Below are 14,811 nucleotides of genomic sequence, written 5' to 3'. Positions count from 1 at the left end.
TTTAACAGAAATAGATAATGCCCTATTTTCTTTCTTATATTAATCTAATCTTCATCATTACTGTATGATAAAAAAGTGCTCAATTGTTTTCATAAAATGTACCACATATCAAAATCTTCAGTTTACTGTTCGACATTTTAATATTTTCCTAGTTCCAGATTGTATTCAGATGTGTGACAGAAATAAACAATAATATTTTAAATGTACCATGTTTCCTTTATCACCACCCTGAACCAACAGAGATAATAAATCTCCCTTAAAGGGACATTCCAGTCAAAATTTAAATGCACATAGATTAATTACATCTTTGAATAGAAACATATTTGCAATATACATGTATTGGCAAAAATGCTTCTAGTAAAAGTTATCATTGTTTAAGTGTTAACATTTTTCTCTGCATGTGCATGTGAAGTATAGCTAGATATTGTCACTGCACCCACATTTTAAATATTGCAGCTGCTCAGATCATCACTGGGGCTTGTGTCATGTCAGCAATTAACAAATTGAATCATTACCAGATGGTACAAGCACCTTAGGCTCTCTGAGCAAGTACGGTGTATAAAATGCTGGTGCACGTTGCATATGTAAATACTCTTTTGAAACAGCTATAGCTTTTATTAGAAGCATTTTTGCTAATACATGTATATTACAAAATTGCTTCTGTTCAATACTGAAATGCATCCATGTGGTTTTCAATTTTGGCTGGAATATCCCTTTAAGTATTGAAAATACATGCTCAAGGTTCCCCAGCTATATCTGAATATGAGACCGAAAAACAGCATAACTCAGTATAAAGGGCTCAGAAGGTTTGTAATATGTTGTAGGCTCTGTCTAGCAGATGTGGATAAATAATTACAGCACACAATAATTAAATATACGATAGAGATATCATGAAAAAAAAAAAAAATTACAGAAGCAACATTGCCTGTTACAGTAAACTGTTTTATTTTTTCACATTTATTTGATCCTTTTTTGTTTTGTTTTTTGTTTCTTTTATGTTTGGTCTTCTCTCAACTACTGGATACATTTATTCTGCTAGTAGATCGTTATACTTTTTAATCGACCAACAAAGTTAAGTTATTTTTATTTTTTATTTCTTAAAGGGACATGAAACCCAATTTTTTTCTTTCATGATTTAGAAAGAGCATGCCTTTTTAAACAACTTTCTAATTTGCTTCTATTATCTAATTTGTTTTATTCTCTCAATATTCTTTGCTGAAATGCATATCTAGATAGGCTCAGTAGCTGCTGAATGGTTGATGCACAAAGAAGCCTCATGTGATTGGCTCACCTATGTGCATTGCTATTTCTTCAACAAAGGGTATCTAAAACATGAAGCAAAATAAATAATAGAAGTAAATTGAAATGTTGTTTAAATTTGTATTCTCTATCTGAATCCTGAAAGAAAAATATTGGGTTTAATGTCCCTTTAAGCTTTCAAGGCCTCATGGGTCTCTTCTTCAGGTGTAGATACATTTATTCTGCTAGGGAGCAGTGCAGAACAATTGTGATTGTAGATTTGCTCTAGCTGGAGAAGTTGAACAACTTTATCTGTTCACTAGGACAGTAAGTGCAAGGCTCAAACTAATGAAAGATGGAGATGTTGGACTTTAACCCCTTAATGACCACAGCACTTTTCCATTTTCTGTCCGTTTGGGACCAAGGCTATTTTTAGATTTTTGAGGTGTTTGTGTTTAGCTGTAATTTTCCTCTTACTCATTTACTGTACCCACACATATTATATACCGTTTTTCTCGCCATTAAATGGACTTTCTAAAGATACCATTATTTTCATCATATCTTATAATTTACTATAAAAAAATTTATAAAATATGAGGAAAAAATGGAAAAAAACACACTTTTTCTAACTTTGACCCCCAAAATCTGTTACACATCTACAACCACAAAAAAACACCCATGCTAAATAGTTTCTAAATTTTGTCCTGATTTTAGAAATACCTAATGTTTACATGTTCTTTGCTTTTTTGTAAACTATAGGGCCATAAATACAAGTAGCACTTTGCTATTTCCAAACCATTTCTTTTCAAAATTAGCTATAGTTACATTAGAACACTGATATCTTTCAGGAATCTCTCAATATCAATTGACATGTATATATTTTTTTTTAGTAGACAACCAAAGTATTGATCTAGGCCCATTTTGGTATATTTCATGCCACCATTTCACCGGCAAATGCAATCAAATACAAAAAATCGTTCACTTTTCACAAATTTTTTCACAAACTTTTGGTTTCTAACTTAAATTATTTACAAACAGCTTGTGCAATTATGGCATAAATGGTTGTAAATTCTTCTCTGGGATCCCCTTTGTTCAGAAATAGCAGACTTATATGACTTTGGCATTGCTTTTTGGTAATTAGAAGGCCGCTAAATGCCGCTGCGCACCACACGTGTATTATGGCTAGCAGTGAAGGGGTTAATTATGTAGCTTGTAGGGAGCTTGCAGGGTTAATTTTATCTTTAGTGTAGAGCTCAGCCTCCCACCTGAAACATCAGACCCCCTGATCCCTCCCAAACAGCTCTCTTCCCTCCCCCACCCCACAATTGTCCCCGCCATCTTAAGTACTGGCAGAAACTCTGCCAGTACTAAAATAAAAGGTATTTGGCCCTTTTTAAAAAAAAAAAAAAAAAAAAAAGCATATTTACATATGCTGATTAGGGATGGGCGAATGTGCAAATTTTCGAATTTCGAATGTAGAACGAATGTTATTACCGAAATTCGAATTCTAAATTCGAATGTCGATAAGAACGAATATTCTTAAAAATTCGAAAATCGAATGTTATTTACAGTTTTCGAATGTCACTTTCGAATTCGAATGTTTATAATTATATCGAATGTCTACATTCGAAATTCGAATTTTTCGAATTCGAATATAAATTCGAATTTTTCGAATTCGAATATAAATTCGAATTTTTCGAATTCGAATATAAATTCGAATTTTTAGAATTTGAATATTGCATAATTCGAATATTACATTTAAAAGCATTAGAAATACTATTACAATCTAAATTCGAATTTTTCGAATTCGAATACGCGTATTGCATAATTCGAATATTACATTTAAAGAAAAAGCATTAGAAATACTATTACAATCTAAATTCGAATTTTTCGAATTCGAATATTGCATAATTCGAATATTACATTTAAAGAAAAGCATTAGAAATACTATTACAATCTAAATTCGAATTTTTCGAATTCGAATACACGTATTGCATAATTCGAATATTACATTTAAAGAAAAAGCATTAGAAATACTATTACAATCTAAATTCGAATTTTTGAATTCGAATATTGCATAATTCGAATATAACATTTAAAGAAAAAGCATTAGAAATACTATTACAATCTAAATTCGAATTTTTCGAATTCGAATATTGCATAATTCGAATATTACATTTAAAGAAAAAGCATTAGAAATACTATTACAATCTAAATTCGAATTTTTCGAATTCGAATACACGTATTGCATAATTCGAATATTACATTTAAAGAAAAAGCATTAGAAATACTATTACAATCTAAATTCGAATTTTTCGAATTCGAATATTGCATAATTCGAATATTACATTTAAAGAAAAAGCATTAGAAATACTATTACAATCTAAATTCGAATTTTTCGAATTCGAATATTTTCGAATGTAATCGTAAAATTCGAAACCGAATATTCGAAAATCGAATGTTAGAATGTTATGTAAACATTCGAAATTCGATTCGAACGAACGAATGTGTTAAAATTCGTGCCGTTTTTCGAATGTTGCGAAACATTCGCCCATCCCTAATGCTGATGTGTATGATCCCCCCTTAGACCCCAACCTCACTGATCCCCCACCTAACAGCTCTCTAACCCTTGCCCTCTGCCATAATGGGCGCCATCTTGGGTACTGGCAGCTGTCTGCCAGTACCCAGTTTTGCAAAAAATGTGCCTTTTTTTTAAAAAAAATAGCCCTTTTCTGTAGTGTAGCTTCCCCCCCCCACCAAGACCAACCCACAACCCCTTCCAGATCCCTTAGATTATATTTTAAATATTTAAAATGTCTTAGTTTTATTTACTTTTAACTTTGTTTTTCTGTAGTGTAGCGGTTCCCACCCGCTCCCGCCCCGTGCACGCGCCCGCCCACCACCCCCCGTGCACGCGCGCGCTCCCGTGCGTGCCCCCGTGGGTCCCGCCCCCGATCCCGCCCCCCTCCACTCCATACACAGCATCGATGGCCGCCCACCCGCCTCCCACGTAAGCTCCCACCCACCAACAATAAAGGCCATCGATGTCCGGTGCAGAGAGGGCCACAGAGTGGCTCTCTCTGCATCGGATGGCCAAGGGGGGTTATTGCAGGATGCCTCCATATTGAGGCATCACTGCAATAACCGGAAAGCAGCTGGAAGCGAGCAGGATCGCTTCCAGCTGCTTTCCAGACCAAGGACGTACGCCACACGTCCTCGGTCATTAACTGTATTTTTTTTGAGGACGTGTGGCGTACGTCCTTGGTCGTTAAGGGGTTAAGGAACAGCAAACAAGTTGAGATTATAATATAAAATGCTTAATTATGCATAGTAAAATAACTTGTAGTATACTTGAATTATTATGTTGCTCCCTTTTCCTGTAATTTATGTCTGAAAAAAATGTTTTTTTCCAGTCCTGTAATTAGAAACAGATGTATGGCAGGCTTCAGTAGCCTTACCACATTTGCATTTTGTTATCTTATCTTTTCTGCTGAAGTCAAAGATTTTGTTAATACAATGACAGTGGCAAGCCTTGTCATCTCCATTCTCAAGTCTAGATAGTCTCTTCCAACTAAAGAAAATGGTGGGAGGAGTTTGACAAATTAAAATTAATTGCAGAATAACAAAGTGTTAGGGGAAGATTTACCAAGCAGCGGATGTTGCTATCTGCCCGCATAGTTTCCTACTTGCCGGAAACTGTAGTCAAGAAGCAGCAGTCGTAAGACCACTACTCCTTAACTCGTCTGCCACCTTTTAGATGGCAAACTGCAATCATCCCAATCAGATACGATCGGGATGATTGACACTCCATGCTAGCAGCCGATAGGCCGCAAATGTGCAGGGGGCGGCATGTGAAATGCTTGTGCATCTTGTCAAATGCTTGTGCAATGTTAAATGCCGACAGCATATGCTGTCAGCATTTAGCATTTAACAATGCAGGACGGACATGGTTTGCATGTTCGTCCGGGGTTTTATAAATAGACCCCTTTATATGTTTTAACATTGTTCAGGTTCTGCTGACATGTTACTCTGGTGGAAGACTTAAGAAAAAAATAATATAATTACAAGGTGTTTCTTGTCCCTTTTGTTCATTAGCACTGTGGAATCTGTTGGCACTCTACAAAAAAACTGATAATAATAATTAGTCTGAGACTTTCAAAGCAACTTTACTTATATAAACTAAGGAGGGGAATGGGATAGGACTAGAGGCCTTTGTAGAAATCCTAGAAGATTGAGATGAAATGTGAATGTTCTGAAAAGTATCCATGTCTGGCTGGTTTCTTAAAGATCTTCCCTTACTATCTTTTATACCTTTTGATCCTAAAGGCCCTTAGGCAGACAAGGACCAGAGCTATTGTGGACCAGAGCTATTGTGTATTGCAACATTATTCTTGATATTAGTAAAAATACAGATTCAAAAAATTCCTCAAAAAAAATTCTACAAAACTAACACATATCACCAGCAAGATATGCAATTTATATCAACCATACCCTTATAAGAGTATTCCACTCATTATGCTAATAAAACAACTATATGAACTAGCTTTGTAAGACACTGCTACTCAAGTGCTGAAATGATCTGATGTTGTTGCCTAAGCTCTCACCTTTTGTATTGGCTGTTGACCTTTTATATATTAATATGTTAATTCACCAGCCAATATCACTTTGAAGCCAACCAAGATTAATGATAATGGGTTAAACAACAACATCACAAAAAATATTACTTCCATTTGGCTCCACTGCAGCATTTAAGATTAGCAGATGTGTCTGATTTTAAACCTGAAAGTCGGGTGTTTCAACAGGTTATATGGGAAAATATATGGCAGAAAAAACCCACAAAATACATAAACAATCGTTTTTAGATTTGTGGTTTGCAGCACTAATACGCCCACTTTTATAGCCCATAGTTGTTACTTGGGGGGTTGAGCCTCTTTATATATATATAAGTGATGGTGTATACTTCTTTACGTACAGCCCTTATCACAAGATTGGACTGAGTAGGAAGAACAATGCATTGTGGGGTGTTCAACTCACAGTCAAAGCTGCTATTCTTGTTTGATCTGGCTAGATCTGATCAGTGAGGTGGTGGGAATAGATACTACAGTCAGCTCTGGATCAGGCAAGTGTCACATAATTCCTACTGCCCTTGTCTCAATGTTCATATAAATGTTTATGTGTTCTTGGTGCACTGTATTGTTATCTAGCAGACTGTCATATGGCAAAACAGGTTGAGCTTTACTTTTGTTTAAAGATATTCATTAAGATTTATCATTGACCAGAAAGACAACATTCACAGGTATTGAACCCACATTCCTTTCCCATATTTATCATTGCACTGTTGGACACACATGAAATACAACTCCCGAACTCATGCGCAACTAACTGTGGGAGAGCAGGGTTTCTCATTCTGTTCAGTCCAGGGTGATTTATTAATATACTCAACTATTTTTATATTGCATTTTTTGCCAGCATTTTTTCATTTCAGTTTCAGTGCTGCAGAGAATCAAAACACTGTGCAGAGTTCATAGTCTGAACCACTAAATTGACCTATAGTGATGAGGGTAAGGGGTTCACTGAGAGGCTGCATGAACACGGCCTGATCTGATGTGGGTATGTGGATCACAAAGGGGCTCTCCTTGATAATCCCACTGTACCCTAGAGGGTTGTAATGCCCACTTTGGGAAGCACTGGTTTATAGCAACATTTTAGACATATGTTCTTAAAGGTGTTAAATATATGTTATTGTGCTTGCATAATATGTCACAAGGAAACATACAGACTCCATTTATGAAGCTGCGGATGCAGCTTTGGTGTGCCTTTGGTGCGGATAATTAAGAAGCAACCACTATTAAACCACTATTTTCTAACCAATACGCCAGCAATCACTGGGGGGATTAATAGTCCCCTCTCGCCTGATGTTCAAACAGGGGGTGGCCTGGGGTGGCATTGTATGAGCAGCTGCTTAAGGAATGTTAAATGCGGGCAGTGTATTGCTGCCCCCTGGCTGTGATGCCGGGCGGACAGTTTTGCAGGAGAGAACGTGTCCATTTGCAGTTTGTTCAATGTAGCCCTATGTGTGTATTATTGAATATGAGATCTTCATAGTGAGAGAAATATTTCCATGTTTTTGGCTACATAGAGATCTTACTGTGTAGAGTCAAAACAATAACACACAAGTTGGATGTCGGTTTAATAGTTATATTGCCATTGGGTATTGCTTTACTTTAGTACTCCCTAGCACAAACTCCATTAGGTATATTTTATTTGTTTTAATAGCAATATTTGCTAATTGTACCCAAGCATGTCCAACCCCTCCTTTAAGTACATAATTTCCTTTTGTTATTTAACTGAAAATTCAAACAGATGAAAGCTTACAGAACCAGACTCTAATATGTGTTGTTTGGGAGGGTTTCCATGTTACACATATTAATAAGAATGTTCATTTAATATATAATATACCATGTGCTTACCATTCACATCCTTACATGTGGTATTCAGCTGGTATTTTCCATGTCCACATTCTCCATTTTCTGGAACACAATGTAATTCTCCAGAAACCACCCAACTATAACACACAGGGTCATCACAGGGAATGGTTTCCTCTAAATGAGGGCAATTTCCATCAGTGCCAGTTGGCTCTACTATTATATTCCTTCTTCTTAATCTGAACCCTGAAATGAAAGACAAAAAGTATATTTATTGTATATATTGTGATACAGCAACCACATGTGATGCCTGTTTCCACTTGGCATTAAATCCTATTCACAGGTGATTTAAAAACAAACTTTACTACAAAACAAAAGCCCAGCTCTTTTAGCGCACTAAACAATTATATCGCCAATCCTATCACAATTAGAGTAACCTATTAAAAAATAACAGTCTTATTACCAACTTTTATGTTTAACTGCTTTGTAAGGTAAGATTTCACTGCTATCTACTGTCCTGCCCTCAGCAGGTAAAAAAAAAAATATTTGCCTAGGTATCAGCAACTTGAAATTTGAGCTGTTGCCAATTAATTCATTAATTAGGTAGAGGTGAGTGGATAGTGACTATAAAGGATTTTGGGTCTAAATTACTTCTCTCTACTACCCTCTGTATCATATCCTCCCCCACCATCAATATGCAATGCCCACAGGAAATACCATCTGCATTATCCTGAGCCTTATCAGCCCTATTATTCAGTGGTGGGATTCCAAAATATTAGCAACAGGTTCTGTAACTTCCGTCTCACCTCACAGTCTAATTCAATTTAATGACCTCAGTAGCCTATTTTTTTCTTTATACATTAACAGTCCTCTTAACACTAATTGTATGTGATGTACAGACTACCAACTGTTTAAACCTGCAGGCAGTGTGCTGCCAATCACTTACACTACCATGTGGAAATATTGAAGAGGAGAAAACTTTTAAGCTCCTTTAAAGGGACATTAAATACTAAATAAATGCTAGATAGAATTATGCATTCAAAGAAAATATTAGTCTGAGAATAACATGTAGATGTAGTTTTTAAAGTTTCATTATGTGTTTAAATATTGTCAAAATAAGTGTAAAGTTTTAGTGTCTATAAAACAATGGGAGATGCCATATTGTAACTTAGGTTACCTTCTCTGTTGTGGCCAATCAGGGAAAGTTATAAATAGGTCACTAGAGTGTGCAGCAAATGGCTGTGTTGAATATAACAGTGTTCTGCCCTTCCACTTCTAACAGGAACTAAAAAGCTCATAATTTCAGAATAGATTTACAGGAAAATGGGGCAAAATATATAATTAAAGTATACTGCAGAGTTTTTTAATATATACAATTTATCAATTTATTTTACCATCTCAAACGGCTAGATTTAGAGTTTTGTCGGTAAGGACCCGCGTATCTAACGCTGGCTTTTTTCTGGCCGCACCTTTAAAATAATTCTGGTATTGAGAGTCCACAGAATGGCTGCGTTAGGCTCCAAAAAAGGAGCGTAGAGCATATTTAACGCAACTTCAACTCTCGATACCAGAGTTGCTTACGGACGCGGCCAGCCTCAAAAACGTGCTCGTGCACGATTCCCCCATAGGAAACAATGGGGCTGTTTGAGCTGAAAAAAAACCTAACACCTGCAAAAAAGCCGCGTTCAGCTCCTAACGCAGCCCCATTGTTTGCTATGGGGAAACACTTCCTACGTCTGCACCTAACACCCTAACATGTACCCCGAGTCTAAACACCCCTAACCTTACACTTATTAACCCCTATTCTGCCGCCCCCGCTATCGCTGACCACTGTATATTATTTTTAACCCCTAATCTGCCGCTCCGTAAACCGCCTCTACTTACATTATCCCTATGTACCCCTAATCTGCTGCCCCTAACACCGCCGACCCCTATATTATATTTATTAACCCCTAATCTGCCCCCCACAACGTCGCCTCCACCTGCCTACACTTATTAACCCCTAATCTGCCGAGCGGACCGCACCGCTATTATTATAAAGTTATTAACCCCTAATCCGCCTCACTAACCCTATAATAAATAGTATTAACCCCTAATCTGCCCTCCCTAACATCGCCGACACCTAACTTCAATTATTAACCCCTAATCTGCCGACTGGAGCTCACCGCTATTCTAATAAATGTATTAACCCCTAAAGCTAAGTCTAACCCTAACCCTAACACCCCCCTAAGTTAAATATAATTTTAATCTAACGAAATTAATTAACTCTTATTAAATAAATTATTCCTATTTAAAGCTAAATACTTACCTGTAAAATAAATCCTAATATAGCTACAATATAAATTATAATTATATTATAGCTATTTTAGGATTAATATTTATTTTACAGGTAACTTTGTATTTATTTTAACCAGGTACAATAGCTATTAAATAGTTAAGAACTATTTAATAGCTAAAAGAGTTAAAATAATTACAAATTTACCTGTAAAATAAATCCTAACCTAAGTTACAATTAAACCTAACACTACACTATCAATAAATTAATTAAATAAAATACCTAAAATTACCTGTAAAATAAATCCTAACCTAAGTTACAATTAAACCTACTATACTATCAATAAATTAATTAAATACAATACCTACAAATAACTACAATTAAATAAACTAACTAAAGTACAAAAAATAAAAAAGAACTAAGTTACAAAAAATAAAAAAATATTTACAAACATTAGAAAAATATTACAACAATTTTAAACTAATTACACCTACTCTAAGCCCCCTAATAAAATAACAAAGACCCCCAAAATAAAAAAATGCCCTACCCTATTCTAAATTAAAAAAGTTCAAAGCTCTTTTACCTTACCAGCCCTGAAAAGGGCCATTTGCGGGGCATGCCCCAAATAATTCAGCTCTTTTGCCTGTAAAAAAAAACATACAATACCCCCCCCCCCCAACATTACAACCCACCACCCACATACCCCTAATCTAACCCAAACCCCCCTTAAATAAACCTAACACTAAGCCCCTGAAGATCTTCCTACCTTATCTTCACCATGCCAGGTTCATCGATCCGTCCTCCGAAGTCTTCATCCAAGCCTCCGAAGTCCAAGATGGCATCCCTCAAATTCCGATTGGCTGATAGGATTCTATCAGCCAATCGGAATTAAGGTAGGAAAATTCTGATTAGCTGATGGAATCAGTCAATCAGATTCAAGTTCAATCCGATTGGCTGATTGGATCAGCCAATCAGATTGAGCTTGCATTCTATTGGCTGATCGGAACAGCCAATAGAATGCGAGCTCAATCTGATTGGCTGATCCAATCAGCCAATCGGATTGAACTTGAATCTGATTGGCTGATTCCATCAGCCAATCAGAATTTTCCTACCTTAATTCCGATTGGCTGATAGGATTCTATCAGCCAATCGGAATTCGAGGGACGCCATCTTGGATGACGTCCCTTAAAGGAACCTTCCAATCGGAATTCGAGGGACGCCATCTTGGATGACGTCCCTTAAAGGAACCTTCATTCGGATTTAGGACGTCGCAAGAAGAGGATGGATCCGCGCCGGAGGTCTTCAACATGGAGCCGCTTGTCACCGCTTTGAAGAAGATGGTTGCCGGTCCGGATCTACTCTTCTGCCCGGATAGGAGGAAGACTTTGGAGCCTCTTCTGGACCTCTTCAGCCGCCGCTTGATAGAAGACTCCAGCCGGATTATGGATCGCCAGCCCCTGCATGGGCTTGGATGAAGACTTCGGAGGCTTGGATGAAGACTTCGGAGGACGGATCGGTGAACCTGGCATGGTGAAGATAAGGTAGGAAGATCTTCAGGGGCCTAGTGTTAGGTTTATTTAAGGGGGGTTTGGGTTAGATTAGGGGTATGTGGGTGGTGGGTTGTAATGTTGGGGGGGTATTGTATGTTTTTTTTTACAGGCAAAAGAGCTGAATTATTTGGGGCATGCCCCGCAAATGGCCCTTTTCAGGGCTGGTAAGGTAAAAGAGCTTTGAACTTTTTTAATTTAGAATAGGGTAGGGCATTTTTTTATTTTGGGGGTCTTTGTTATTTTATTAGGGGGCTTAGAGTAGGTGTAATTAGTTTAAAATTGTTGTAATATTTTTCTAATGTTTGTAAATATTTTTTTATTTTTGTAACTTAGTTCTTTTTTATTTTTTGTACTTTAGTTAGTTTATTTAATTGTAGTTATTTGTAGGTATTGTATTTAATTAATTTATTGATAGTGTAGTAGGTTTAATTGTAACTTAGGTTAGGATTTATTTTACAGGTAATTTTGTAATTATTTTAACTATTTTAGCTATTAAATAGTTTTTAACTATTTAATAGCTATTGTACCTGGTTAAAATAAATACAAAGTTGCCTGTAAAATAAATATTAATCCTAAAATAGCTACAATATAATTATTCGTTATATTGTAGCTATATTAGGGTTTATTTTACAGGTAAGTATTTAGCTTTAAATAGGAATAATTTATTTAATAAGAGTTAATTTATTTCGTTAGATTTAAATTATATTTAACTTAGGGGGGTGTTAGTGTTATGGTTAGACTTAGCTTTAGGGGTTAATCCATTTATTAGAGTAGCGGCGAGATCCGGTCAGCAGATTAGGGGTTAATAATTGAAGTTAGGTGTCGGTGATGTTAGGGAGGGCAGATTAGGGGTTAATACTATTTATTATAGGGTTATTGAGGCGGGAGTGAGGCGGATTAGGGGTTAATAAATTTATTATAGTAGCGGTGAGGTGCGGTCGGCAGATTAGGGGTTAATAAATATAATATAGGGGTCGGCGGTGTTAGGGGCAGCAGATTAGGGGTACATAGGGATAACGTAGGTTGCGGCGATGTACGGAGCGGCAGATTAGGGGTTAATAATAAAATGCAGGGGTCAGCGATAGCGGGGGCGGCAGATTAGGGGTTAATAAGTGTAAGGTTAGGGGTGTTTAGACTCGGGGTACATGTTAGGGTGTTAGGTGCAGACTTAGGAAGTGTTTCCCCATAGGAAACAATGGGGCTGCGTTAGGAGCTGAACGCTGCTTTTTTGCAGGTGTTAGGTTTTTTTTCAGCTCAAACAGCCCCATTGTTTCCTATGGGGGAATCGTGCACGAGCACGTTTTTGAACCTGGCCGCGTCCGTAAGCACCGCTGGTATCGAGAGTTGCATTTGCAGTAAATATCTAACTCAGCCCTTCTGTGAACTCTAAATACCAGCGGTATTTAAAAGGTGCGGCCAGAAAAAAGCATGCGTAGCTAACGCACCCCTTTGGCCGCAAAACTCTAAATCTAGGCGATAGTGATTAAACAACAAATATATTATCTATTGTTCAAAAAAAGAAAGGCAGGACAAATGATCAATTAGTGTAAAAAAGGGTCTAATTTCATATCCAAAATACACACTAGGGGGGATATGTATCAAGCCGTCAACCGCAAAAACGTCGGAATTCCGCAGTGTAATTGTTGCAAGATTGATCCGACCTAGTTATCAAAGCCTACAGACCGGCAAAAGTTGAAATTTGTGACTTAACATACGATCTGCCGGTCTCAATCCGACACAGATCGATGCTTACGTCATTACAGATGTTCCGAATACACATTTGGCTCTATCAGAAATTTGATAACTGGCAAAAAGTATCAAACAGGTACAATCGCAGCTATTCCGGCCCAGCATACCTGGTTTTCAATCCGCCACCCTGGAGGTCGCGGATGCCATAGAAATCAATGGGAGTCTGAAAGCAGCAAAAGCTTATGTACAATGCTGCCAGATATGCCATTGATTTATATGGTTGAAAACAAGTAACGTTTACACCTAACACCTTAACATAAGCCCCGAGTCTAAACACCCCGACATCGCCACCACTAAATAAACATATTAACACCTAAACCTCTGGCCTCCCACATCACTACCACTAACTAAACCTATTAACCCCTAAACCACCAGCCCCCCACATCGCCATAAACAACCCGCTAACTTTAAATTAAAATGACAACATCCCTATCTTAAAATAAATTTAAACTTACCTGTAGAATTAAAATAAAGTGTATTAAACTATTATTAACCTACCCTAACTAGTATACTACAATTAAAACAAACTACCAATTATTGTTTGTTTTCGTAATTTAATTTTTTTTATTTTTTGTAACTTAGCGCTTATTTTTTTTTTTTTGTAATTTAGTCATTTTTAATAAGGTTAAATAGTATATTTAAATAATTTGAGTAGGGTTAGGGTTTTTTAATATGTAATTTAGTTAATTTAATTGGTAGTTTAATTTAATTGTAGTATAATAGTTAAGGTAGGTTAATTAAAAAAAGTACACTAACACCCATAAACTACCTATTAACCACTAAACCGAGGCCCTCCCGCATCGCAAACACTAAAATTAAATTATTAACCCCTAATCTGCCGCTCCGGACTTCGCCGCCACTATAAAACATATTAACCCCTAAACCGCCGCACTCCTGCCTCGCAAACATTAGTTAAATATTATTAACCCCTAATGTGCTGTCCCTAACATCGCCGCCACCTACCTACATTTATTAACCCCTAATCTGCCGCCCCTAACGTCGCTGCCACTATATTAAATTTATTAACCCCTAAATCTAAGTCTAACCCTAACACCCCCTAACTTAAATATAATTTAAATAAATCTAAATACAAATTACTATCATTACCTAAATAATTCCGATTTAAAACTAAATACTTACCTATAAAATAAACCCTAAGCTAGCTACAATATAATTAATAGTTACATTGTAGCTAGCTTAGGGTTTATTTTTATTTTACAGGCAAGTTTGTATTTATTTTAACTAGGTAGAATAGTTACTAAATAGTTATTAAATACAGGTAGCACTCAGTTTACGCCAGGGTTAGGTTCCAGAAGGAATGGTTGTAAATCAAAACTGTTGTAAATTGAAACCCAGTTTATAATGTAAGTCAATGAGAAGTGAGGGAGTTAGGTTCCAGGCCCCTCTCAAAATTGGCATAAGTAACACCTAATACATTATTTTTAAAGCTTTGAAATTAAGACTTTAAGTGCTAAAGAGTATTATAGACCTAATAAAATAATCACACAACACAGAATATATAATTAAACTAAGTTAAATTTACAAAAACATTTGCTAAACAGCATTATAAACC

General features: G+C 36.5%; 1 protein-coding gene across 1 annotated transcript in view; it reads right to left on the bottom strand.

Moving 5' to 3' along the window:
• Positions 1–14,811, bottom strand: part of THSD7B (thrombospondin type 1 domain containing 7B) — a 1,177,597-nt gene that overhangs the window by 837,747 nt on the left and 325,039 nt on the right. The window contains 1 exon segment of the mRNA XM_053712541.1: positions 7,710–7,910. Within this exon segment, the coding sequence (XP_053568516.1) occupies positions 7,710–7,910 (201 nt within the window).

The sequence above is a fragment of the Bombina bombina genome, chromosome 1 (assembly GCF_027579735.1).
Source record: "Bombina bombina isolate aBomBom1 chromosome 1, aBomBom1.pri, whole genome shotgun sequence".
In the NCBI taxonomy this organism is placed as follows: Eukaryota; Metazoa; Chordata; class Amphibia; order Anura; family Bombinatoridae; genus Bombina; species Bombina bombina.
Note: the sequence above shows the minus strand (reverse complement) of the source record. Positions and strands in the feature narration are given on the sequence as shown.